The sequence below is a fragment of the Haplochromis burtoni genome, unplaced genomic scaffold, assembly GCF_018398535.1.
Source record: "Haplochromis burtoni strain Fernald_Lab_line unplaced genomic scaffold, NCSU_Asbu1 Contig_17, whole genome shotgun sequence".
Classification (NCBI taxonomy): domain Eukaryota; kingdom Metazoa; phylum Chordata; class Actinopteri; order Cichliformes; family Cichlidae; genus Haplochromis; species Haplochromis burtoni.
In genome coordinates this window covers 3,894,591-3,921,667 of record NW_024582378.1, presented here as the reverse complement: position 1 = coordinate 3,921,667, position 27,077 = coordinate 3,894,591, and the positions used below count along the sequence as shown (strand labels likewise).

Sequence of the window (27,077 nt, the reverse complement as noted above, 5' to 3'; positions counted from 1 at the left end):
GTATCAGGGTTATTACAGTCAACTAAAATTAAACTTAAAACTGTTTACTGCTTAAGCTATTACAGCTTGGCTGATGAGGCTTTGATGGCCTTGTTTTTGAGTCGATAGATGTCTACAAGATCGTGAGTCAGCTGCTTTCAAAAAAGTAGTGTTTTTATTGTAATACCTGAACTGATTTTGCTAAATCTTGCCTCTGACATATGCCCTTTATACAATGATAATTAAAAAGACTGAAACTCAAAATGCTTTCAACCAAAAATGAACCAAGAAAATCAATTTAGGAAACTAAATGAAACAACTTAAAACAAAAAGTAAAAAAGAAAAAAGAAAAAAAAAATTAAAACACTTGTGACTGCTAATGCTAACCCTCAACCTCCTAATTCCTCCTCGAATTGGTGGTAAATATCTGTTATAAGTCAACAGATTCTCTATTATGTTTTGCATATTTGTTCTTCCATATGTTTTTTACTTGTCTTAAATACTTAAATTTTAAGATAGTTATTTTATATTGAATTTTAAGTAAGTCTGTTACAGACAAGTCAATTAAAGTATTACATCCATTTGCTTAAATTCACATGGATCTCATTCTATATCAACATATTCAGGACGTTTATGGCATTACAATGTCATGTGTTCCTATTTGATCATATTTATGATTGAGGGTTTTTTTTTTCATTCTAAATAAATTACACTATTTTACAAGCAATAATAGATTTTAGCAGCATTTTGATTGTTTAGTATCTCTCTGTGAAGCATGATAGGGGTTATATTTATGGACATTTGTTGTTATTAATCTGACCTCTGTAACCAAAATGCTCCTTTTTCATCTTATTATTTGTTAGGTGAAAAAAAGCTCCTTGTCCTCACCTGGATGACAGCACTGAACCAGCAGGTGTTTCCTACATTACGAATGCCCACAGGCCAGTCTTCCTGACGGATCCACTCTGCAGGGCTACACATTTCACTCTGGGCTTCACATCTCTTCCTCTTTATTCTCGCAGCATTCTCCTCTGCACTGGCTTCCAGAGCCCTGCAAAACATCAGTTTACCACTTTAAAATGGTTATCTGACAACGCTATTGAACACAGGTTAACTCATTCCCAGTGTTATGGGTTAGGGTTAGTATAATGTAATCTTTATAAGTAAAATCACCCCAAAAAGATTTGTAGAAAAACATTAAATGTACATCAAGAGGAGCAAATGAGTCTAACAGGTAATCAGTATTGTGGGAATTATGAGCATCAACATGCTTATACATTAAATCCAGCATTTGAAATGAAGAACAGCTCATGGTGAATGAACTATGCTGAAGTAACTGCCCTATTCATCTGCTCATCTCTCAGTGGCAAAAGAGCTGCAATGCAAAACGCTGGCCTGTTACTGGAAGCAACTCCAGGTTCAGTGTTAAAACTGCAGCTCCCAAGCTGCACACAGTTTACCCAAGTGTCCTTGGGTAAACTGTGTGAGGTACTGCTGGACCAAAACCGCCATAACTACCCATTTTCAGTGTAAACTGAAACACTGCATGGGATGAAACGTTAAGAAATCTGAGGTTCCCCAAAGACATGGAGCTAAATCATCTTAGGGCCATCTATGATTGGATAAATGAAATCTCCTCTTCATCAAAAGTCAATGAATCACCATTACGATAATTAGTTAAGGTCTTTGATAGATGGTTATCATCTGAAAGAAATTTCATTTCAATCCATCCAGCATGGCTAGAGAGAAAGTGTAGTCAGACACTTAAAGTTCTTTGCTATTTTATCTACGTTTGATCTCGGATTAACTGCTAGACCACACTGTTTTGTGTGTTTTTGCTCCGTGTGAACTGTCAGCTGTCAGCAGTGACCTTTGCTGAGAGTGTAACACTCACACAGCCAAGATAATATTTGTGGCATCCATGGCCATTTAGTAGCCTGAGAGGAAAAACACTCATGCCGCTAACATTTTAATTTTCATAGTTCTCTCAATTGAAATTAATAAGTGAATTAAACCAAAAACAAGTGTTGTATCAAATGAAAAGTTGTCCTTTACCTATGAAATTCTCGCTCCTCTTCCTGGGCTTTGTGGGACTCCTGCAGGCTGAGTTCTATGGCGGTCTGCAGTTCATCTTTAGGAAGCCCTGAACAAAAAAAACCCACAAGAGCGTTACAACAGAGATCCTATAATTCAACTTAAAATGGGTTAATGTAAAAATCACACTGAGCATTCATAATAAAATTCTGTTTCTTCTATGTGACTCTGCCTTCACTCAAACATTGTTTTCTAACTAAAGTAAATGGATGACCCATAACATTGCTCAGATATTCTCCTGTTAGCTTACTTACCATTAAAATCCCCAAACAGACGGCTATGAATGGCAATACTTTAAATGTATATTAAAATATGTGTAAGTTCACCTCGAAAAAAAATGCTTGACACATTCTTTGTACATTTTACTTGTGTTTGAAGAGCAGTGTGTTCCTTATCTGTTTCATACCTAATTTCCCTAACGCCACACATAAGTCAATCAATTTTGGCAAATCTGTAGTAGCCACTTTTGGCTGCCCCCTTGCCACAAGGGGTCACCACATGTTTGATTTGGCAGAGTTTTACTCTGGATGCCCTTCTTGACGCCACCCCAAAGGAGATTTGTGTCTCCGGCTGGACTCAAACCAACAGCCTTTTGCTGGCCAACTGAATGCATTTACTGCTGTCTTCTCTTCTCTTTTAATGTCTCATAGTAAAGCTTTCTTTATATTCATCCATTAAGCTCAGTTTGCATTTGTGCTGGAAGTGTCACTTCTGCTATCAGCTTTGTGTCAATTTGCATCCTGTTAGAGATTTTCTACATTATACAATATAACCAAATCTCTTTAATACAATATAATCAAGTATGCCTTATATTCTAACCAAGTATGCCTTATATTGTATGTGTGTTCATATATTTTCACACGGCAAAGCTTATTGTTAAAGAGAACATAATGCATTCCTTACTTCAGTGTCTGAGATGTTTGACAAGTCATGATATAAGATGTATTCTTTAACCCAGTGTGTGTGATGTCAGATAAGTGTGATATACTTCTATGTTGTTATTTTCAGTATATGTGTGCAAGGTCAGATAAGCTGCGATAATGCCTGACCTCTCCCCTTTTCTGTTAAAAGAGGAAGTACTATGTAACCCATTTTGCCTTATAAATAAAGCAAGCAGCCTGTGCTCGGTGTGTGTTCTCAGAGACGCTCACCCGTGTACACGTTCTTAAACTCTCTGACTTGGTCTACAGTGTCTCATTTTCTCTTATTTGTGTTTGAACAAATGTCAACCCCTGACACATCCCCAGAGTACCTTTCTGGCCCTCCCAGGCCTCTCCAGATGTCCCTGACTCCTGTGGTTCTCCAGGGTCCTGAACCTCTGCAGTCTGGGTTGTCAGCAGTCCAACAGCATGGCCAATGTCCCCCTGACTGACCTTGAGAAGAGAGAAGAAGGAATATATAAATATTGAGGATTTTATCTGTGACTGCAACATCTAATAATACATCACAAGGATAAATCAACACATTTTAAAGATACACAAATCAAAATATAAACACATGGCCATATCCAGTCTATCCAGTCGATTGTGCTTTAAACAACAATTTTAGACTTGTATGACTCAACAAATACATAACCCTATTGCCGTCTGCATCTGGTTACACAATGCCTGTGAAAGTTAACCAGTGTGTTTAATGTACTGTTTGTTTAACTGTTACTTTTATGATGTTCCAATTCATTCAATCTTTTAACGGGGTTTTCATATGCAGCTGTATTTAAACATGGTAAGCTTGAGGTAGAGTGCTGTAGTGAAAAAATGGGACCCTATGGGGTCTTTAACATAATTTACACTTCAAAGACTCTTTAGCCGCCTAATAGTGCGGGAATGGATTGCTACAGTTTAACAGTTTTAGATTCATGTTCTTCATGGTATTAAATCTTGCTATAAAACATCTCCTACCTTTTAAACTGTCTAATATATTTCTCCAGCTAAAAGCAGAATTCTCACCATTACTTAGATTACCATTTGGATTTCTTTACAAATAACTATTAGAACCTGTAGCATGGCTTCAGGATGTTTGCTAGCTTATCTGTTTGTTAGCAGCATTACTCATAAAGTTATGGATGGAGATGCATTTACCAGACGTAGCATAACTTAGAAATGTTTCACATTTTTAGGGAATCTGGATATTAATCTAGGAATGTTTGTAAGGATACTTTACCATTATGAGATGTGGGCAAATAATCAATTAAAAAATACACACACTATACAGTCTCAGATTAGTCTTTACTCTATGTATTTCATTTCTTTCTCAAAAATCATTTTAAATATAAACAATTTCCTGAATGTCTGGAATAAATCGTCCATTTTGTACCGTTAATAATGTCATCATTTTATAATAGCCCATAACACGTTTCAAATATTGTGGCAACAGGGAGCGGGAAGCTTGATGAGTGGAAGAAAAAGTGTAAACCTTTTCTTCCATGAAATGTAAGTTCAGGTTAGCCTGACCTAAACCCCTTCATTAGTCGACTATATAGACAATCATATTAAAATGTAGTGAAACAGCAGATTCTTGTTGAGGCTGGTCTGCTGAGCAGGCTAAATAAGAAATGGTATTAGCTCTATCAGTTTGTGGTTCATGGTGTTTTAAATGGCCTACAAGCTTTTTAATCACATTAAAACTACAAATCTCTCAGCCACGGGAATCCCGTGAATGTTGTTCTACTGTCTGAAAGTCATAGTGTCAAACAACTGTAGTACCCAAAACATGTGATGCTGCAGATTGTAAAAGCTGATGCTAAGTTGTTGGGCCTTACATTCAGGGCTCTGTAGAGGATCTGTTGGTCCTGGATGCCAGTGATCTCCCTCAGCTGGCTGATCAGCATTTCACTGTGCTGAGAGAACGAAAACACCAGGCAGACTTTAGATCTTTCTATCACCATTACACACAACTTCCTGTATCAAATCCATGCATTAGAGGCAGTGATGGGCTGGCATTTCATTTCCATTTGGGTAGACAAAATGGACATAACTGTAGCACAAGTAGGCAATCCACTGGAAGTATTATTGGCTTTGAAGTTACCACTGTTACGAAATAAATATCACTACAGTAACAATGGCAACAATAAGTCCTCCATTTAGATTGGCTCAATAATCCTTGCTTTCACTATCCAAGTCTGTCCTCCATCAAGAATGAAATATGTTGTAAAGAATACGCCACCAACAAAATAAATGAATAGTGCTTTTGTTCTCACCAAAAGCTATTGGTAGTTTTTCTCTGATAGCTGAAATGGCACTCACAGAAAGAAAAATGTGAAAAATTGACTTTCAAAAGAGAAAAAAAGAGCCCTGTTGTCAGAAGAGGCAAAAAAGATGATTTATCCAAAGGAATTCAAAAGTAAAACACCAGTCAACTTCCTTATGAGCATTCCCTCAGCAGAGAAAACACCAGGATTTCAGAGGGGATCTCACAATGATTCAGCTGGCATTACTCCTGCCAGAAAGTGATGTCTGGTCTATATATCACCAGTACTGAGGGTACACAAGACCAGTCTAAGAAAGTCACTTGTGGTAACCAAAAGATGTCAAGGTTAGTGTGTCATCCCACTTACAGTCCTCCTTACCTAATGTACATGGAGTGGAACAAACTGAGGACCACATAAGTGCATGGCTCATGTGTGGCTCATCTCTATTCTGTGACTTACACAGGCAGTTTGCTGAGTAGGAACAGTTAAACAAAAATGAAATTATATTTCCAATGAGTAGAACTGAAACATAGTTGGAAGAAGCTTTGGAATAGCTAGAGATATTGAGAGGCAGTAATTTATGGGTGAGTTCCACAACAACAAAATGCATCAACTGATCAGAATGTCAGATCAGACACTGACAAAAAGCCAGGAGATGTAGATGAAGATGTTAAAGATGGACAGCTTTAGAAATAAGTACATTAGAGGGAGAGTTCAGGTTGAGCAGTTTGGAGACAAAGTGAGAAAGCCAAGGCTGGGATGTCTTGGACAAGTGCAGAGGAAGAATAGTGCACATACTGGGCAAAGGATGTTGAAGATGGAGCTGCCAGGCAGGTGGAAAAGAGGAAGACCACAGAGAAGATTAATGGATGTATTGAAAGAGGACATGCAGACTGGCTGGTGTGACAGAACAGGATGCAAGGGAGATAATGAGATGGAGGGAAATGATCCGCTGAGATTCCTAAAGGGAGCAACTGAATAAAGTGTCTGAACCTTAGCGATTTGCTGGGATGTCAGTCTGTGTATCTGCCTTCTCTGTTTAGTTTCAAGCAGACCAGTGAATCAGGGACACTGGCCAATCGGGGGCACTTTCAGGTACCATTCCTCCAATTAGATCCCCCTCTCTTAGCCAGCGGGCTTTGCATGGTCAGTCTCCCACCACCACATTATTTGTTCCACACATGGACAGGCAAACACAAGTGTTCCCAGGCAGTCATATACTTTGACCTCACAGACACATGAAGTTTTAAAAAAGAAATAACACACGTTTACTGAGTTAGAGGCTCTATATAAAGCCTGCAACCCTGACACCAGGTGCACATGTCATGGTATCTTTCTCTTACACACAAAGGAAGCCAGGAGCAGGCTGACCAGACTTATATGGAGTCCAGTGGCTATCTGAGACCCTCTTGGTTAGCCTCTATTTTCAGCTACTGACATGGATAGCACAAGCTTCTGTTTATCATTCCACTCACCATGCCACCAGGCATGGTGAGAGGGCAGTAGTGGGTCTGTCTCTTTCTGTCTTCAAACACACCTCCTGTGTCAATACCAAACCAAAAAAGTGTAATAAACGTTTAGATTGCATTGCATTTTCATTAACACCACATCATATATAATTAGAGCAAAGCCCTCCCTGAAGTATAAAATCACTAATCACTCCACACTGTCTTAGAATAATTACAAAAGCCTATTGAAAGAGCAATCGGTTGGATTAATAGTTACTGAGGCAAATAACGGTTTAAGTGTAAATGTTACGTAGTTTACGTTTAACTAGTGGGAATTATTAATAAAATATGTATTCTTATACAAAAAACTCTGCATAATTAAAGTGTTATTATTTTATCTTTGCAAGCTCCTTTGACTACGATGACCTGGATGACTGAGAACCTCCACAGACATTATTTTATCTGTTGGTCACTAAACGAGCAAAAAAAATAAATAGAAGTTCAGTCAAACAAGGCTCAGTTAAGTAGTCACATCGGGTTAAAAAGCCATGTCAGAAGTTTGATTTAAAAATAAAAAGTGTATTTTATGCCTACCGATTTAAAAAACGTTATTTTTTTAAATTTGAAAACGTTTTAAAACGTATTTTTATTTTGGGTTACATTAAAGAATATCAGAGGAAACTTTAAAATCGCAGATTTTTGAACACACACTGGCCTCCGGGGGTTGTGCCCACACAACAGAGGGGTTAGTGTTAAGGTTAGCTCTTCAGGCGTCACAAACATGCCACTTATTGTGTTAATAGCAGCTCCATCATCCTGAGCTCTCACCGAGTTGGTTGGGTTTTCTCCATTTTCAGACTGATCGGCTCTCATTGCAGACGAAAACATGAATTCCTTCTGATTTTTTCCCCCCAAATGCTTCCAGCACTGCCTCCGACTCAAACCAGCTCCATCTGTCAGGCACGAGAGCGACAGGCCAGCTGTGCGCGCTCACCTATCCAGACACGCGCGTGCCTTGGAGCGATCGCTAACTACAGTCAATGGTCGCTAACTCAAAACCCGCGCGCACCCGTTACGTGATTGTCGGGACGTTTCCTCAGGTAATGAAATACTTCCAGTGTCTATGGCAGATTTATTATCCAACGTTAATGGCTTTACAGCAATTATGTAGCTAGTTTACAATACGGTGACTTCCGCCTCTCTTACAGAAAAAACAAAAAAAACAAAACAAAACAATTTCCTCGTCTCTAAGAGCCTTATTGTTGTTTTTGTAATTGAATTACTGCTTTTCTTACGAGAAACTAAATGTGATTGCAATATAAATGATATGCATTTATATCCATGGTATTACAGTCACGGCAATCTGTAATGTGAAATATTTTTATGCCTTGCATTTTATGGCTTTATTTTCCACTCTCTGGTTCGCAGACATGTACAATTACCCATCAGTCCATTCTTTAGTTCTTCTGTTAGATGCTTCCAGCACTTTTACAACACATACTTAAGTGTTTAGAATTATCCGAAGCTGTAAACTGGACTAAAAACACCTCCAGGGAGCTGTCTCTCTGGGGTGTTTCTATCACATGTATCACCTTACCCGGGTAGTGGAAAATCAATGACAACCAAAAAAATGTCTGCTCTACCCTGTTCATTGCTCCTCCCCTCCTGTCAGGATTGCTGCTGTTGAACTTATTTGATGAAACTGTGGATATTTCTACTTTAACAGGGCAATCATTTTGGGTATGACTCTTGGATAACACCTGTAATCTTGGTTTTTAGCTTGATGTCTCTCATTTGGCTGACGCTGCTGATCTCAGGTAAGATGCTCTTTTTGTAATTGATTGAGATGTCCACATGAATTCATTTAGAGGCTTCGTCTTTGTGGCATTTCACATCAGAATGAAGCAGCTGTCACATATCCTGATTTTTTTGTTTTGTTTTAATTGTTTGAGCCATTGCTTTGCTTATTGTATTTGGTCAGCAATACCAGACACATTCAGATGTTACGATAAATGCAGAGATAAAGAAAAGGTCACCTTGGCTGATGGTTATTATAAGCATCCTCTTAACAATGTGTTTAAATCAATACAAATGTGGATTTCCTTACATTATTCTCATCGCTTTACATTAAAGTGGCAAAATGAAGGGAATGCGGAACAATGAATGGCTCATGCAGCTACCTTTTTGCAAGACTTAATAAGTGATCCAGGAAATTCAAAGGGGACTTCTTGATACCCCCAGCTTACCCCAAAACTTAATTATCCAATTCTTTTTGTGTTGTGTAAATTCAAGTAGGCAACAGATATTGAGTCTAGGCATGATATGATATGATATCTTTTTTAGTAATCCACTGATGTAATAGTTTAAGCCTCAGATTTTCCTCTGCGCCACTGGGTAGCAGCACACCGTTTTGTCCTTTGTGTCCTGTGAGTGTGAGTTGTTTGTCCAAGTGGTAATCTTTCTTTAATTTTCAGCCCATCTGGCTGAATGTGTGCCAGAGAAGCCAAAGAGGTCAGCTCTGAACCAGCTGACCAGGACCCTGCTGAGGAACTACGACTGCGGCGTTCGACCTGTTCACAATTGGACCACTCCTACTACTGTCTACATAGACCTGACACTACGGTCTGTCCTTGATGTGGTATGTTAGCTTTGAATGCTTTCTGCTGTGTTTGTATTGCTCCTAACGTTTATGATATTGCATTTTATTCAGTATCACTTTTCATGCATTTCTATGTTGTTTACAAAGCAACTCAAACAGTAACCTTGGAAGAGTTAATATATAAGAAAAATTTTAGAAATTGTGTTGAAACTCATTTTCTTTTCTTCAGGATGGAAAGACTCAGAGCATCACTACAAGTATTTGGTACAGACAGGTAAATAGCCTTTTTGTGCTTCCTTTTTGTTTTTTGGTACACAAGTTAAGAAAAAACATGCATTTTTCAGTGTAATAAAATATATATCTTTATGGATAAAAGAGCTTTTTAGTTTAGCTGAAAAATCCTTTGCACTTTTCAGGTCTGGACAGATGAGTTCCTGGTTTGGGATCCAGACGAGTTTGAGGGTATCAAAGAGATCTCGCTGTCATCTGAAGCTATCTGGATACCTGATGTTATCATTAGTGAATTGTAAGAAAGTGTCTGCACAAACTTTTTTCTTGTGTTCAGTGCATTGTCCTTCAATTTTGCCCAAGTCTCAAACATGATTGAGTTTCTTAGATTTTAGAAACGTACCACAGATTCCTACTGATCTGATTGTTTTGTATTGTATTAAAGCAATAATACATCAATTGATAACATGGTTTACATTTGCAGTACATTAAAATATTCACATATCTTTTAACATGGCAACGTTTTTTTTAATTTAGTTGTAAACTGTTAGGAAATTACATCTTTCTGGTAACTGCTGATGTCATGTTTCTGTATTTGAAATTGGATTTTGGCATCCCAGAGGCAATCATGAAATAATCAGAATCACAATACTTTATTAATGGCAGAGGAAATTATGTACGTCTCAATCTCAGTAAGTCTAATCAAAATTAGGTTAGAATTCATGTTAAACCTGAGCATTTATAGGTGCTGGTTTAGCATGTCCCCATTCATGGGACATGGTCCACGAAACAGCCACTTTAGTTATGGATCAGCTCAACAAAAGGTGTCTTGATGATCTCACCTGTTCTCCCCTCTTTCTCCTCATATCCATTCCAGTGTGGACGAAGGGAAGTCCCCTCCGATCCCTTACGTTTACGTCAACTCTTCTGGCTCAGTAAAGAACAAACGGCCCATACAGGCAGTGCTAGCTTGCACTCTCGAGATGTATGCCTTTCCATTTGACAAGCAGAATTGCAGCCTCACCTTCCGAAGTTTGTTGCACTCAGGTCTGTAAAATCAGCCTACGTTTACAGCAGGAGAGTACAGTTTTCATACCTGTGGTGGAGACTTTCACCAGCTTTAAGTAGAGAAATTCAGTCAGAATGACTTCACTTGGTGTATCTGCCTAATCTCAAAAACAACAGCGTTTTTATTGTTTTTTATTGTGCAAGAGAAGACAGGATGTGACGAGATATATGAGTGTATGTAAGTGTGTGTGTGTGTTGTGTGTTATAGGGGCTGCTGTGTGGAAGTATGGGGCTCTATTCAGTCCAAAAGCCTATGTTAGTGAGGGAGGGAGACAAAGAAATAAAATAAAAATAAAAATAAAGAAATTAGAAAAAATAGGAGCACCTATGGTGATTCAACAGGTTGAGGCTGATTAGATCAACAGTGTTTTTATTTAGTATCACATAAATTGAACTTTTGTTTTTTATAATTTCAGAATCAGAAAACCTTAATTATGTGGTCACAGTTGCTCGAAGAAAGTAAGAACAGTAACTAAGTAAAATAAATTAAATGTTACAATATTTTACAAAGTTAAAAAATCTAACCAAAAGCTCTGATGAATTCATCCAGTTTACATCTGTTAATAGAATCATAGATATCTATTGCTGCATAAAGTTCAACAAAACTCACTTAAATTGTCTTATTCTTCTAATTCAATTCAATTCAGTTCAATTCAATTTTATTTATATAGCGTCAAATCACAACAACAGTCTCCTCAAGGCACTTTATATTGTAGAGTAGACCCTACAATAATGCATACAGAGAAATAAACCCAACAATCATATGACTCCATATGAAGAAGCACTTTGGCGACAGTGGGAAGGAAAAACTCCCTTTTAACAGGAAGAAACCTCCAGCAGAACCAGGCTCAGCGAGGGGCGGGGCCATCTGCTGCGACCGGTTGGGGTGAGAGAAGGAAGACGGGATGAAAAACTATAGTGATCCACTAAAGCAGTAAACAGTCGAACTGTGGAAGCTGTACAGCTAATGTTTTGTAATTTCAGCTAGTGTTCTTTCATATGCCTTTGCAACCATCAGATATCATTGCCTTGTAAACGACATAGCTTCAGCCCTGTGATAAAATCTGAACCATCTCTAGGACAACTGATGAAAGTCATCAACCGATAAAGACAGTGAGTGAAATGCTGAGCTTATTTTATTCCGTATTTGCAGTGTTTATCATGCCATTCAGCTGTAGAGTTTGCCACAGCTGACAGATGACATGTAGATATGACAGTGCACCTTGCTTAAAAATCTGTGGATAGTAGAAGGAAAACTGAATAATTTGAAACTGATTTGTCTGCCACTGTGAGACAAAGGTGACAACACAGTACAAGGAGATAGCAGATACACACTACGCTCATTGTTGTTTCTTCTGCCATCTTTTATTCTTCATTATCTCTCCCTCTGCAGTGCAAGAAATAAACTTGGCCCTGTTGAGGAATGAAAACACCACTGCTAATGATAGAAAGCAGTTCATGAATGATGGAGAATGGGAACTGCTGTCCATTCCTTCACGCTACCGGCTGAGTCAACAAAACGAAACTGAATATGCCTACATCCAGTTTAACGTACGTGACTTATCGTACTTAGCATACATTCATCACATTTACTGTTATTGTGAGTAATTTAAATGAAACTGGTTATCTTATAAATCTAACAGCAATCAAATACTAATATTTCGGGTGTTTGATAGATTATTGCTTCAGAGGCGTAAACGCTCTGTAATAAGTGAGAGAGTAACTGTGCTGTGATGGCTCTGATTGCTAGTCGATGGTGAGCTTTAAACTGTAGTTCTCTGCGGGTTACACCCTGAAACGTTGCGGTGGAATTGTAAAGTGTAAAGCAATTGGCTGCGACCTTCATGGATTGAGCTAGAGAGCTAATGCCAAATGATGAGGCTGAGGCTGTTTCTGGCAAGTAAAGAGACAGATAGAGAGAGAGAAGCTGATAGACAGGGGAGGGTGAGCAACCATAATGAGACTGTCTCAGTGGCTGCCTGATCAATGGACTTCTTGTTAGCGGGGAGCAAAATGGCCCCATAGCCCATTGCAGGTGGAGAGCAGGGAGGGCTGCTAGTTATCCAGCTCAAAGAGCCAAGGTTTTTTTTGTAATGGAGCATTTCATGGCTCACTGGGATATTGTTACACTGTGACAGTGTTGTTGCGTGCAATAGATATTTTATATAAAAACGTCTGACTTCTGAGAAAATGTTGCTTTTCACAAGCTGGAGAAAGTAACAGAGCAACATTCAGCTGCTATTAATAACCCAAATACTTGAACATGAACAAACAAATCTACACACATTCAGAATCAAAATCTATAGCCCGAGAAGACCTGATTCTCTATTCATCGAAATGAAAAGTCAAAGTGAAATCCAAACATATTCATTCCAGTTTGGAAGTAAAAAAATGCACTAAAGCATTCATAGTGATGCTTATTCATGCCTTGGAACACAAGCTTATTTAACAGTGAGCCACTTGATGTCACTGCACACTGCTATATTGTTGTTACATAAATAATAATGGCTTGACTCTTTTTATCTCTCGTTGATGACTGGGGCCCATTTCATGAATTTGGCAATTGGGGTCAACTACTTTCACACTAATTTTCTCACTTTTAACTGATCTGAAGAAATGAAAACCTTGAATCCTATGCCCGAACATGGGAAAGGACTGTCAGACTTGCAAATTTATATTTATTTGCGAGTGATGATAACTTGGGATGCCAGCAATTTTTGCAATCTGTACCAGAGTAGTGCTCATAAATCACTTTGTGAAGCAGGCTGTAGCTTGACAAATTGAGACCAGCTGAGTGATAGACGTGTTTGTAGACAGCTGATATTCTGCAGAGAACGATGGAAAATGACTTTGAGAGAGAGTGTCCTAGATGTGATGAATAAGACACTCCTGTGATTACATATCATATGTGCTGTGAATGCTAACAAAGTTTAACGAGTGCAGTGTAAACAGAAGTTACTTCGGGGACTCATTCTCTCAGAGAGAGTAATGAAAGGCTCCCTCACAGCAGCAGCTAGTGAAACATCAGTTAGCTGGTAATTATTATCAGGGATGGTTTCAAGTTGTTATGACGGGAAACTTTCTAACAGAATTATGTTTAGTTTTTCATTAATCACCATCACGGCAGCTCAGACACATGAACACACTAGAGAGGGATTTAATGGTGGTTATTCAGGGTTTGCGGTTATCAAAATCAGACATAATTAAATTTTAGATTATTACTTGTACTCAACACACAAGTTCACTCGTGTTATCACACAGGAGCCAACAGGCAGCGGTGGTTAGGACTGTTACCACACAGCAAGAAGTCCTTGGGTTAAAATCCACCATCTGGCTGGGGTCTTTCTGTGTGGAGTTTGCATGTTCTCACCATGTCTGTGTGGGTTCTTACCGGGTACCCTGGCTTCCTCCCACAGTCCAAAGACATGCAGTGGGGTTAGACAATTTCGGTGATTCTAAATGAATGGTTGCCAGTCTGCGTTAACCCTGCGACAAACTGGTGACCTGTCCAGTGCATATCCTGCCTCTTGCCCTATGGCAGCTGGGATACGGTCCAACACAGAATAAATGAAAGAAAATGGATGGAGTGACAGTGGAAATATGTTCAAGATTCGTTCAAGAAGTTTATTGTCATATACACCACAAAATACAAGTAGTTACGCAGAGCAATGAAATTCTTACTTTGCAGGTTCCCTTCACACATTTAAATAACAACTAACTAAAAGAGTAAACTTAACCCTGAACATAGAAAATAGCACTGAAAATAATAATAAAGTAAAACAAGTGCAGCTTATGTGTAGGTGTAGTCAGAATTTAAAGTGCAAGTAGTTGCAACAGTGTCCCAGTGTAATATATGCAGAGTATGCAATGTTTATATTGTATGAAGTTGTGTTATAAATATATACATATATAAATGTACAAAATTGCAAATTTACAGGTGAGAGATCATTACAGTTCAACAATTAGTTAGTGATTCAGTAGCCTGATGGCCTGTGGATAGAAATTGTTTTTTTTTTAGTCTGGTTGTCCTCTGTGTTACAGCTGATAATGTGTTTTGTGGATTATACAGACTAATAAGGACATTTATTTTGTGAAACAAGACAGTGCTGCTGCTGTTTTGTGTCCTAAGTAAAATGTCCCCCAGTTCCATTCAGGTGGGTTTGGGGGCAGAAATGACAGAGATAAGTGTTTCATGCACACAGCTGTTTGTCTGGAGAGAAAAACAAATATTCCATGGTTATATTTAAAAGTGACTCCAAAATTAGGTGTGTGAACTGTCAAGACTTGTGGATATTATTTCTGTCTGTCTTCTGTCCTTCATACCTCAGCTCACTGGCCTCATCTTTTATTCAGGTGTTGATTCGCCGGCGCCCCCTGCTGTACGTGGTAGGACTCCTCATCCCGAGCATCTTCCTCATGTTGGTAGATGTGATGAGCTTCTACCTGCCTCTGAACAGCGGTACACGCATCACCTTTAAGATCAGCATACTGCTCGGCTACACCGTCTTCAGAGTCAACATGACAGATGAGCTGCCTGTTACTGCTGTCAGAACTTCACTCATTGGTGGGATTTTAAAGACACACATATGTAAAGCAAATAACCTATATCCTGTTTTTTATTCTGTAACTGAAGCCAGAAAGGTTAATGTAAAATAAATTCCAATGTGCACTGTCTGCAAAACATTAATTTGTAGAATGACAATAGTATGTCTAGTAGTACTGGGGGAATACAAGAGGAAAAACAAGTGGAGCCTAATTGAAGAAGCAGAATCTGAAATACCTTAATTAAATTATGAAGCTCTGAGTGCTCCCCACATTTAATTTTACACACAGTAATTTATCTGGGGAGGCTGCAAACCTGCTCTGCCTTAAATAGAGTGCTCCATGAAAAACCTATAAAGAGTAAGGGTAATGTTAAACCACAGAAAAGATCACTCTTAGACTAAATACCCCAAGACTGGCAGTGTGTCACAATATGAAGGCAGTTTGAGGTAGAATCAGACTGTGAGCATGGAAATAGGTGTCTGGGCAATCAGTAAAGCTTTATTGTAAATATAGGTTATAGTTTGGATTTTATGTAACTAGACACTATTGTAAGTGTTTCTATATTCTCCACCAAGTTTCTGAACTATGCAATCTCCATTTAGGGGTATTCTTTGCGGTGTGCATGGCCCTGCTGATGCTCAGTCTGATCAAGTCTATACTGGTTGTGAAGCTGCTTCACTACAGTGAGAAGGAGGTCAAGGAAATGTCAGTGTCTGCCTGCCTGTTGGACAAGTACGGCTCAGCTGGTCATGTCTTTACTGAGAGTGCTTTAACTTCCATCAAAACCCTCGACCACATAAACCCGTCTGGAGGTAAACTTTAAGACTCGTTTTCCCAAATGTGCTATTGGCAGCGGATATAAGAGTACACTTTTTTTTGTTTTTTTTTTACTTTGCTTCAGCAAAATTGAAAACAACATCATGAGTCATGGGAGGAAAAACACTTAAACGGGAGCCAAGGCACATCTTATCTGTGGGAAAATTTAAGCCCTAAAAATAGAAATAGAAATACACACTGTGCCAAAGCGTATGGAAACTCTTTTTGAAAGTAGGACAAAAATGCATTAGCGGAATAGTTGAGGGTGGAATAGCAGCAGGGTGGCACAGTGGGCCAAGTCAATGGGGCTATTGTACAGGATATAAAGCTGGTAAAGGATATAAACTGTCTCCTACTCCATAAATATATATTCATTACTTACATTGTAATGTTTTTTTTTCTTAGACTATGAGCTTGAAAACTCACTGGATGAGGATCTGCTGTCCCTGAATGAGATCCAGGATACTCCCACTGGGCTGGAGTGGCTCCTCCGAGAGCTGGTTTCCCTCCGTCTAGCTTTTTCCCAGGAGGACAGCGAGTCTTCAGCTCAGAGCGAATGGCTGGCCCTCTGCTCTAAGCTCGACTGCTTCCTGTTTCGCCTTTATCTGCTGGTTCTGGGCTTGTATGCTGGAACGCTGCTGCTGCTCTGGGTCAACTGGAGCTTTGCTTGACTTAACTGCACATTTAAAAACAGTTCTTGCCTATGTCCACTGTACTTGCAGAGATAAATACTGCACTGTTGCTGTGTATAGAATAAACCTGACTTAAATAAAAATATAGGCTACTTCAAGAAGTGCTCATATATATTTAACCTAAGAAACCACTGGTTACAATACACTTTATTTGTATGTTGTTGTTGTATTTTATATGTTGCAATGTGGCTGTTTTTTGACTGTTTTTAGTTTTAATCACAGTTTTGGACCTTTGGGGTCTAAGAACAGGATGTGGTCAAAACAACAGTTTATTCAGATTATATAAATTATTAAAAAAAACTATGTTTATTACTGACAGATTGAGTAATGCCTTTTAAATAGCCAGTACAAATATTTGGCAAAACTGCAAAAAGTACACTTGAAGTCTTCTGGAGCAATAGCTACTCTTTAAATATGCTGCTCGTGTAACCGCCACCGCTCTAGCCATCGTAGCACTGTATCATCATTCTGACAAAGACATTATTGTATCGGCTCTGTTATTATGTTTCCCGGCAGTGAAGATTTACTCAGAGATACTGTACAATAAAGTAGCTCTCAGGAGAAAATTCTCACTTCCAGTGTGATGCTATGATATTGTATTCATACTTTAATCTCCATCCTACTGCCACAAAATGGATCAGTGAAAACCTTTCAGAGCTCAGCTGCTGTGTCTCTACTCCCTGGTGGTTTCCTAATAGTCCTAATAAGAATATCAAATGTGCACAGAAAACTTGCCAGTGTAACGATCAATATTAATGTAGTTTTGACGGTATCAGCAACCTCTTTTTTCCAGTATATCTGGTTACACGATGTTATGCAACACATCTGAAAATAAATCTTTCATCATTGCTTTGTTAGTGTCTCTATGAGGCTTCCAGTGGCTGTTTAAGATGTCTGCATTTGCTTTGTTTTGGATATAAATGTAATCTGTAGATGTTTGTGCCTGTTTTTTTTTTTTAAATAAAAATAATAACCACAAAAAGAATGTGATTATTTTGCAAAGATAAAACATGACAGAAGAAGCAACAAAAGCTTTTGTGAGGCAAAGGAACGATGGATCCTGCCTTTCTGAAATACACATGATTACAGACTTAGTATGCATCCATTTAGAGAGACAGCTACAAGCCCTCAAAGGCTTCGCTGCTCATATTCATTATTTCTGAAACCCGGAGAGCAGGCGAGTGAAAAAGTAGGCCACAAAACCTTTCTTTAGGAAATTTCACATGAATGAAACTAAAGAGTTGTTACAACCCTCCATGGCTTAGAGCTAAAGGTTCAATCCAAATCAAACCTAGGTTTTTTTGTTTGAATTACAATCTGAATTTGAAAACTACTTACATTATAGGAGTCAAACACCAAAGCTTTCAGTATTTTAGATATAGTCAGTGTGAAAGTGAACTACAATATCGTCCTCTTTCAAGGTGCAGTTAAGATCAGGGGCTAAACATGTGGCACAGAGGCCAGAATTTTAAGATTTTAGGATTAGGCTTAAAACTTTCCTTTTTGCTAAAGCATATAGTTAAGGCTGGATCAGGTGACCCTGAAATCTCCCTTAGTTATGCTGCAATAGGTTTAGGCTGCTGGGGGATTCCCATGATGCATTGAGTATTTCTTCTTCAGTCAGCTTTCTCACGCACTATGTGTTAACAGACCTCTCTGCATTGAATCACACTTATTATTAATCTGTCTCTCTTCCACAGCACGTCTTTATCCTGTCTTCCTTCTTTCACCCCAACCAGTCGCGGCAGATGGTCCCGCCCCTCCCTGAGCCTGGTTCTGCTGGAGGTTTCTTCCTGTTAAAAGGGAGTTTTTCCTTCCCACTGTTGCCAAAGTGCTTGGTCACATGATTGTTGGTTTTTTTTCTCTGTATGTATTATTGTAGGGTCTACCTTACAATATAAAGCGCCTTGAGGAGACTGTTGTTGTGATTTGGCGCTGTATAAATAAAATTGAATTGAACTGAATAAAACTGCCCTGCCAAAGAGCCCAGTTCACCTTGCAACTTTGCAAAGGTAACAGTTGCAAATGATTCATTAATCATTAAAATTTTTTAATAAGGCATACCACTATTCCTTGTATAGCCATGAAAATGTATATAGTATTTCTAGATCCTGATAAATTGCAACATAACACTGTTGTTTAAATCCAAAAGCACAGAACATGTGAAGCTTACATGCATTTGTGGACTTCACTGTTGTCTGGAAATTGTACAGCAAGTGTAATGATAGTAGACTCAGTAGTAATAGGGATGATGGAGCATTTTGAAGGCAGATCCAGCAAAGATTATTTCAGTGTTGTAAAGATAACTGGGCTGTATGCGGCACATAATCAGTTTACTCATAGTAAGTACTGTAGATAGAGCAATCCTGGCCACGAACATTTGCAGTATAGTATGCTCTGAGGTGTGAACAAAATATTATGCCCTTTCCTCAAAAGTTAATGGGCATATTTACCAAACAAAATGTACCCTGATGTAAAACTGAGGACAGCTGAAAACTGGCTAATAAAAATTCACACCGCCACACTCCTTTTTAATTGTTTTTAAAGCATTAATTGCTGACACTTTGAGACTAAAATGAGATGACATTCTTGCCTAATGGTTTCTTAATTGGTAAACATTGTAACATACTGGCCTGGGATCGTATTATTGAATTAAATAACTTCTCAGACATGACATATGATCCAGTCGCAGAACTCTGGCTCCATTTATCTGAGCGAGCTGCTGCTTTATTGAACAAGGAGTGGTGTCAGAGCAGACGGATACACCCTCATGAGTGGAGTGACACTAACAAGGTTTTGATAGTGGATGTGAGCGAAGCGATGCATATAGTGGATGGATGTGGAGGATATAGGTGCCAGGCATCCTGAGGCCTTTCATCAGAGCGACAGGCAGACTTCAGCAGCAACAAGGGAAAACACAGGTGAACTAGCAGCATGAGATTCTCATCAGCCTGGACAGCACTCTGCTTCCTTCTGATTAATGAAGCCTCAAAAGAATGCACAGGTACACCAAAGTATTTAATTTTATTGTTAACCTAAGCCAGTTTTGGGCCTTGGGTTCACCAAATATCAGGGAAAATATTAATGATAGTTTAAAATGGTATTAGCTTTCCTGTGTAATATTTTTGCTAGTCTTCATTTGACTTTCTAGTCCAATCTTAGCTGTTTTATTTAAGTCACATCTGTCTGGTAACAAATTAAGTGTTTTTGCAAAAAGTTGAATCTTAATAACTGGATATATCCTAAAGATTTATATATCTATCATCATTTAAATTAAATAAAATTAAAGTGTCTCAAACAGAAAGAAATATCGCAGAAACAGCTAACATTAATTGTACGTATAAAAGATAAAGGATATATGTTGAGAAATAAAAAAAGCAATGAACACTTAAAGTACTGTTATATTTGTGGTTAAATACGGTATGGAACTTCAAAACATTTATGCTTTGAATGCTTGGAAATGTAGCTTTTTGATTAAATATACGCGAAATGTAGCTGTTATCTGTCATCTGAAACAAGAAATGCATATTTCTTATGAAATACATTTAGTTTAAACATATTCAGTGCATTTAATATTCATAATGATTTCCTTCTAATTATTTTTGATGAATTCCATTTTTATTTTTATTGAAGTTTTATTGAACACATTTGTTTGTCATTTGTGATTTTAACTATTTCTTTAACGGCATATATTTATATGTGCATATATTTATATGTGCATATATTATTATATATATATTATATTAGTGTGTCTATTAGATTTTTTATGGGTTTTTCAAATTTTCACTGTATCTTTTTTCAGCAAAGAAACTGGGCAGCAGCACTGGAAGATTTGCCAATGCCACCTTAGTGCGGCTGGCAGAATTTTTGAGTGTCGGTTATAAGAAAGGAGTGAGACCAGTGAAAGACTGGAACACCCCTACTAATGTGGAAATTGACCTCATGGTATACTCTATCCTTAATGTGGTGAGTTATGCTGTCTACAAAGCAATTACTATTTTCTGTGTGTTATATATTTTTTTAAAGAAATCATCATTAAGTACACAATGTGTCATAATTATGCATACATGAGCATGCACAAATACACAGTCATTTTGTAAAACTGAATCTAAATTATTGCTTTCACATGTTAGGATTTTAAAAAAAAAACCATAGAAGCACCAATGTAACGTGGACCATGTTTTTCCCCTGATTTCTCTGTTTTGTGTTAAAGGATGAGAAGAATCAGGTGTTAACAACATACGTCTGGTACAGACAGGTAAGAAAAATAAAAAATCTTGATGTATATTGTTTGCTTACTTTATCTGTAATTGTGGTATTATTAATTTATCACATATTTGATCTATTTGACATGGCAAATATGTGGTTACTCAACAATAAGTTTTAGTATTCACATTCATGCCATTTAAAACAAAAAACTTTCAGTTATGATTGATTTTTTTCCCCTCTTTGAAACCATTACATTTTCTCATGGGGCTGTGTAAGTGCCATAAACACAGACAAACAAACCAGATGTTTGCTTGTCTTTGTTTGGACAAATGACTAAATCAATAAATACGCCATTAAAAGACACAAAGTATTATCTATAAAATTTAGACATTAGTCAACTTATAAAGTGCTGCATGAAATATGTTTGCTTTAACTTACATCTGTGTTTGCTTTTCTTTGTGTTCACTTAATAATGACACCACACTCTGTCCATATTTTCTGACATAGTGCAATTAAAAAAATCTTTACATTCTGTTTGGTTCTTTCTGCACTCCTGAATATTTCAGTCATGGAAAGATGAGTTCCTGGTGTGGGATTCACAGGACTTTGATGGAGTCAAAAAAATTTCCATACCCACGGCTAATGTTTGGGTTCCTGACATCCTCATCAATGAGTTGTAAGATTATGCTATTACTAGTTCTAACAGACAGACCCTCTCGCATTTCTGTTACAATGATTAAAACTGTTATTTCTGTCTGTGACCTGCAGTGTAGACGTGGGGAAGTCTCCAGACATTCCTTACGTTTATGTCACAGATGATGGAGTTGTGCGCAACTACAAGCCCATTCAGGTTGTCACAGCTTGCACTCTCAATATCTACAACTTCCCATTTGATGTACAGAATTGCAGCCTGACCTTCCAAAGCTGGCTCCATACCAGTAAGATATTTCACCGAGTTATTAATTAATTTATCATTAAATAACAGTCATTCTCGCAATTTTGTTTTTCTAAAAATATTTTTATTATATGACATTTAAATGAACATTTTATTATTTTTATTCCTAAAAGTATTCTCATGTATAATAATGCTAACAAGCCTCTAACAAGCCAAACGTACATTTTAGATTAGAAGTATTTGTGAATGCTTTAAAAAAAATGCAATGAATAGTTCATATTTATCAATTACCTGCATGCAAATTGAACTAAACAGAAAAAAAAAGCTAAATCCAATCAATGTCTTTGAAGCAGCACCACTTCTTGTAAGTCTTGGCTAGAACAACTGCTCTGTTTGATGAATCCATCAACTCTCTCCCGCTGTGAGAGAGCACAGAGGTAGGTGAAGGCTGACGTGTTGCCATGGCTGTTTCACGCTGCTCCCAATATTGTGTTCGATTTGTAGTTGATGACATCAACATCACCCTGATGCGAGAGCCCGAGGAACTCAGTAAAGACAAGAGTGTCTTCATGAACCAAGGAGAGTGGGAGTTACTTCATGTACTATCCAAATATAAGAACTTCAGTGTGGACAAAGAAGAGTATTACGCTGAAATGAAATTTCATGTGAGTGTAAAGATTTACTAAGTTGTATAGAGCATACAAAAACTCAGAACCAATCTAATAGGTCAAGATAGAGAAACAGTGAAAACAATAGAGTGACCAAAAATAAAAAATAGACATAAGAATTTCAGCTTCAATTTAAGGGGTTTATCAGAAGTACTGAATTAACTCTTCAGAAATTCAAGCATTTTTATACAAAGTCCCTCATTTTTGGAAGTTCAAAAGTAACCGGACAACCCCGATGTTAAACAAAAGAATTTTTTTTATGATTAAATCCTTTGCACTCACTGACTGCCTGAAGTCCATGGCCATCATCTTTTTCCTCCGGCGATTAAGGACTATCCCATTTTTCTGCTTTGAAAAACTTGTGAGGTGCTTTTGCAGGTTGTTTTGCATCACTAACCATTTGCTCTGTGAAACGCTGTCTGGCTGGCAGGATTTGGTGGAATCTAGGAAAGTATAACCCTTTGCACTTCAGAATTCATCCTGATACTTTTATCAGCAGTTGAGTCATTACTAAACACCAGTGACCGGTCTCTATTGAAAGCCATGTTTGACAGATGATGTGGGCCATTCCTTTCCCTCTCCATACGTTTCTTTTCCAGTCAGTCTGTTACAAGTGAATCCTGGTTCCATGATTTGGATTTTTTTCCAGAGCTGTGCAGGCTCCTTTAGATCTTTAGAAAAGTCTAATCTGGCCTTCTTGTTTTTGAGTGGAACAAGTGGTTTGCACGTTGTTGTAAACTGCATTTACGATGATGAAACCATCTCTCAATTGGAGACTTTGATCATGATACACATACCTTCTTGAGAGTGCTCTTGGCTTAGCAAGGTGTTGTGAAGTTGTTTTTCTTAACCATGGAAATAATTCTGTGATCATCTACTTTAGTTATCTTTTGTGGTCTTTCAGACCTTTTGGTGTTGATGAACTACAGTGAATTCATTCTTTTTAAGCACACATCAAACTGTCGCAAAACCCACTAAAAAGGCTTTTGCTATCTCTCTGACAGGTTTATTTTCATTTTTCAACCAGATGATGGTCTTGTTGACTTGCACAGACATCTCTTGGCTGTCTCTTGAACAGGCACCAAATGAAAGTTCAGTACTTGGAATTGAAAAAGGACAGGCATCACCTGATCGTGAAATGTTGTCAAGCCAATTCTCTTTGAACCTGTGAAAATAGGGGACTATGGATAAAAATTGGTATAATTCCCAAACAACTAATGCAACACTTTTGCTAAACCTCTTGAATTTAAAAAGTCTTCACTTTAATAAAATTATCAGTGTTTTATTTCAAATCCACTGCAGTGGTCCCGAGAGGTAAAATTACAATTGTTCAAATACTTCCAAATAACTTTGGACCTGACTATGTATTCATCATCATGCTTTATAGTCAGGGGTGCACATAAGTGGTCCGCAGGTGCGCATTCGCTGTCAAAATAAAAGACGCGCACCAGATAAGAAGTTGCAACACGCGTTTGAGATAAGATTTTCTGGAGGAGGACAGACATTTGTTTAGAACTCTTAAAGATGTCAATGATGCAAGCTCATTTAAGCAATTACTTTGGTGTTCCTCCACCTCCAAAGAAATGTCAGAAGGAGTCTGAACCGCAAAAGAAGCGCGTATTCTCGGAAAAGTGGTTGCAGGAGGTGAGCTGGCTTCAAACAAATGATAAACGCACAGAGATGTGGTGCGGAATGTGCCGTGAAAATCCCACTCTAGCAGACAAAAACAGTGCCTTTTATATGTACGCAAACGCGCGTTGCAACTTCTTTTCTGGTGCGCGTCTTTTATTTTGACAGCGAATGCGCACCTGTGGACCACTTATGTGCACCCCTGTTTATAGGTCACTAGTTAATGTTCTTACTATGATTTACAGTGAAAGCTGAAAGGTCTTTTTTAAAAATCATTTTACCTTGTGTGTATTTTTTTCATTGCCTGTGGTACAATTGTTCAAAATCTATTCCCAGGTGATAACACTGTTGATAAACTGCTTATACCAACAAGAAACAAGAAACATGTTCCCATCTGTTCCCCAGATTCCCAGTTTTTATGAAAAGAGATGCTAAACATGTCCTCCCTCATTTGATAGCACACATTTTAACTTGACTCTAAACTAAATCTCCCAGGTGGTGATCCGACGGCGACCATTATTCTACACCGTGAACCTGCTGCTGCCCAGCATCTTCTTAATGGTGATGGACATTGTGGGTTTCTATCTGCCACCAGACAGTGGAGAGAGAGTTTCATTCAAGATCACTTTGCTGCTGGGCTACTCTGTCTTCCTCATCATTGTGTCTGACACTCTGCCTGCCACTGCCATAGGAACCCCGCTAATTGGTGACTAGAATCAATTACGCTCACCGACAGTTTGTATTCAAATGAGCATTTTCTGTGACTATGTAGAGATGAGTTTAAAATATTTTGCCTGAAGGCAGTCTTACTTTTCTTTAAATGTATGGGTAAACAAAACAGAGAAAAATATGTCAGGGGAGATCAACACCATGAACAGCTATTGGTTTGTAGTAAAGCATGCAGTGACAGATGGCTGAGGGCAAAACATCACCTGAGCTGAAAACTATCCCAGGATGGATTGGGTGTCAGGCCACATCCTTTCACCATTTACCATACTACCCTTTATCATTTATATACTACAATTCATTTATTTTTTTTAATCTTATCTGTCCTACAGGTGTGTACTTTGTGGTTTGCATGGCCCTCCTAGTAATCAGCCTAACAGAAACTGTACTGATTGTACGTTTGGTCCACAAACAAGACCTGCAGCCCCCTGTGCCCCAGTGGCTGAAGTATCTGGTGTTGGAAAGAGCTCCAGTCCTTTTCTGCATCCACAAAAAGCACCGGCTATGTTCCAGACTTTCCTCTCAGTCCACTGACATGGAGAACTACAAGGAAAACAACTATGGAAGTGGTAGGTATTGAAGAAAACAAGTAAAGAGGCTAATATAATTCATAATCGCACTTAAATAATGCAGAAAATAAGGAAAAATCCCTAAATGCTTTTAAGCTTTAGCACTGTAAATAATCCTGCAACTCCAATCAAACCCTACAGCCCCGTGCTCACTCCACCACACCTGTGAAATCGGCCGAAAGCTCAGCCAGCATGAGAGAGAAGGTGGACTGCTTGGACTGCACCTGACTCCAGCTAAGGACAACGTCCCACCTCTCATGGACAACATCCTGCAAGAGGTGACAACGATACGTCACTTCCTAGAGAAGAGGGACAAGTGCCGTGAAATTGCCAAGGAGTGGCTCCAGGTTGGCTATGTGCTTGACGTGCTGCTCTTCAGAGTCTACTTGGTGGCCGTGGTGGCCTACAGCATCACCCTGGGCACACTGTGGTCTGTTTGGCAGGCCGCCTAAGTTATAGCACTGTACTGCTGTGGGCACAAGCTCGAAAGCAGGAAATCAAGAATGCCAGAGTTAGTCGGTCTGTGCCACATGTAGCTCATAGGATACATTAAGGCACTCACATAGCAACTGGATATGAAACAATACAAATAGTCCCACACACATGAAAATGCACCTATTATCCATCATTATGAGGGATTACAAAGAATGAGAAGCAAGAACAGAAGCGTGTGACTCAGATCTGCAAGACAAACATGAAAATACAGCATAAAATGCAGGTAAATATCGTATAAAACCCAGACGAATATAGCAAAAGTGCTGTGACAAACCAGGAGATACACATAAAAAAAGTAAAATTGGTCAAAGTGGTGACATTAAGGTTGTTATCGCAGATGTTGCTGTGTCAAATTTGAACTCAAGTAGTCTACAGACGTTGTTGGGTTAAGTGGTGAGTGCTAGGTTCTGGGAGCAGAAGATATATGTGAGAAATTAAAGTGCTTAACATGCATAGAAGAAAAGTGCTATGTAAATGCAAGTCCAAATATCCAGCATGTGTGTTATCTGTACATTAATTTATATTAGTGAGGCAAGAATTGCATTTTATTAACTGCTTTGCATACGAGTGATGTTGTTTGTTTATTTAGTGTCTTTTTTGGACAGAAGACTGTTAATTATTTTCATGCTTCAAAGCATGAGAAATATGTGAAATCTATTGAATTCTTTTTATTACACACTTTCTGGTGTTTTTGTGCCATCAAGAGATGATATATAATTATATACAGTGAAAAAATACAATGTCTGTATAATTATACACTGAAAAAATGTAGAATGTTAAAAAAAAATGTAAAATGCATAATGTTCATTTACAACCAGTTAAAAATACCACTGGTTAGTCATCAAATAAAAGAAGTAAAAAAAAAAATAGCAGTCTTTGCTTTTTATAGAAGTCCATGTGTGCCACAGTATTTCATTAAAAATACATAGTCATATAAAACATAAAATCAAACAAAGCAAATGATAAAAACTACATTTATAAGAGCTTCCATTTATGTAATGGTGTGTAAAATGAAGTTTTCTAAAGATATGTCTTTGCACCTGGACACTATGAAATGAAAAATGACTTCCATAGTTTAGGTTTCGGAAGCTGCATTGTTCCACTCTACTAAAAATATAACGCTGAAGTTCAGAGTTTTAAAAAATTGTAACAGAGAAAAACACCTTTTCATAGAATTTATCACAAAAAGAATCATAACCAAGCCACTGAAGCTGTAACGTGCCTTGCAAA

The 27,077-nt window shown here is 38.1% G+C and overlaps 3 protein-coding genes across 5 annotated transcripts in view; 2 read left to right on the top strand and 1 right to left on the bottom strand.

The window, feature by feature from the left end:
- usp28 (ubiquitin specific peptidase 28) overlaps positions 1-7,668 on the bottom strand; it is a 28,302-nt gene extending 20,634 nt beyond the window's left edge. For both annotated transcript variants that reach the window (XM_005916099.3, XM_005916098.3), the window contains exons 1-5: positions 7,537-7,668; positions 4,832-4,909; positions 3,326-3,446; positions 2,035-2,122; positions 868-1,030 (exon numbers count right to left, since the gene is read on the bottom strand). In XM_005916099.3, coding sequence (XP_005916161.1) covers positions 868-1,030; positions 2,035-2,122; positions 3,326-3,446; positions 4,832-4,909; positions 7,537-7,596 — 510 coding nt within the window. In that variant the 5' untranslated portion in view covers positions 7,597-7,668. The remainder of the gene's footprint in view (positions 1-867; positions 1,031-2,034; positions 2,123-3,325; positions 3,447-4,831; positions 4,910-7,536) is intronic.
- Positions 7,669-7,699: 31 nt separating this feature from the next.
- htr3b (5-hydroxytryptamine (serotonin) receptor 3B) lies at positions 7,700-17,611 on the top strand. 2 transcript variants are annotated; one of them, XM_005916101.3, is made up of 10 exons: positions 7,700-7,808; positions 8,488-8,525; positions 9,183-9,346; positions 9,537-9,581; positions 9,724-9,833; positions 10,413-10,582; positions 11,997-12,154; positions 14,957-15,167; positions 15,751-15,960; positions 16,370-17,611. In XM_005916101.3, exons 2-10 carry the CDS (start codon positions 8,492-8,494, stop codon positions 16,633-16,635), a joined length of 1,368 nt encoding a protein of 455 aa, XP_005916163.1. In that variant the 5' UTR covers positions 7,700-7,808; positions 8,488-8,491; the 3' UTR covers positions 16,636-17,611. The 2 variants fall into 2 exon arrangements, with proteins under 2 accessions (XP_005916163.1, XP_042074252.1); XM_042218318.1 differs by lacking the exon at positions 7,700-7,808 and having other exon boundaries at positions 8,213-8,525.
- Positions 17,612-19,423: 1,812 nt separating this feature from the next.
- On the top strand, positions 19,424-26,693 carry htr3a (5-hydroxytryptamine (serotonin) receptor 3A). Its single transcript, XM_005916097.2, has 9 exons — positions 19,424-19,660; positions 20,459-20,622; positions 20,870-20,914; positions 21,432-21,541; positions 21,634-21,803; positions 22,265-22,425; positions 24,553-24,763; positions 25,116-25,352; positions 25,494-26,693. Exons 1-9 carry the CDS (start codon positions 19,591-19,593, stop codon positions 25,802-25,804), a joined length of 1,479 nt encoding a protein of 492 aa, XP_005916159.1. The 5' UTR covers positions 19,424-19,590; the 3' UTR covers positions 25,805-26,693.
- The last annotated feature ends 384 nt before the right edge of the window (positions 26,694-27,077 follow it).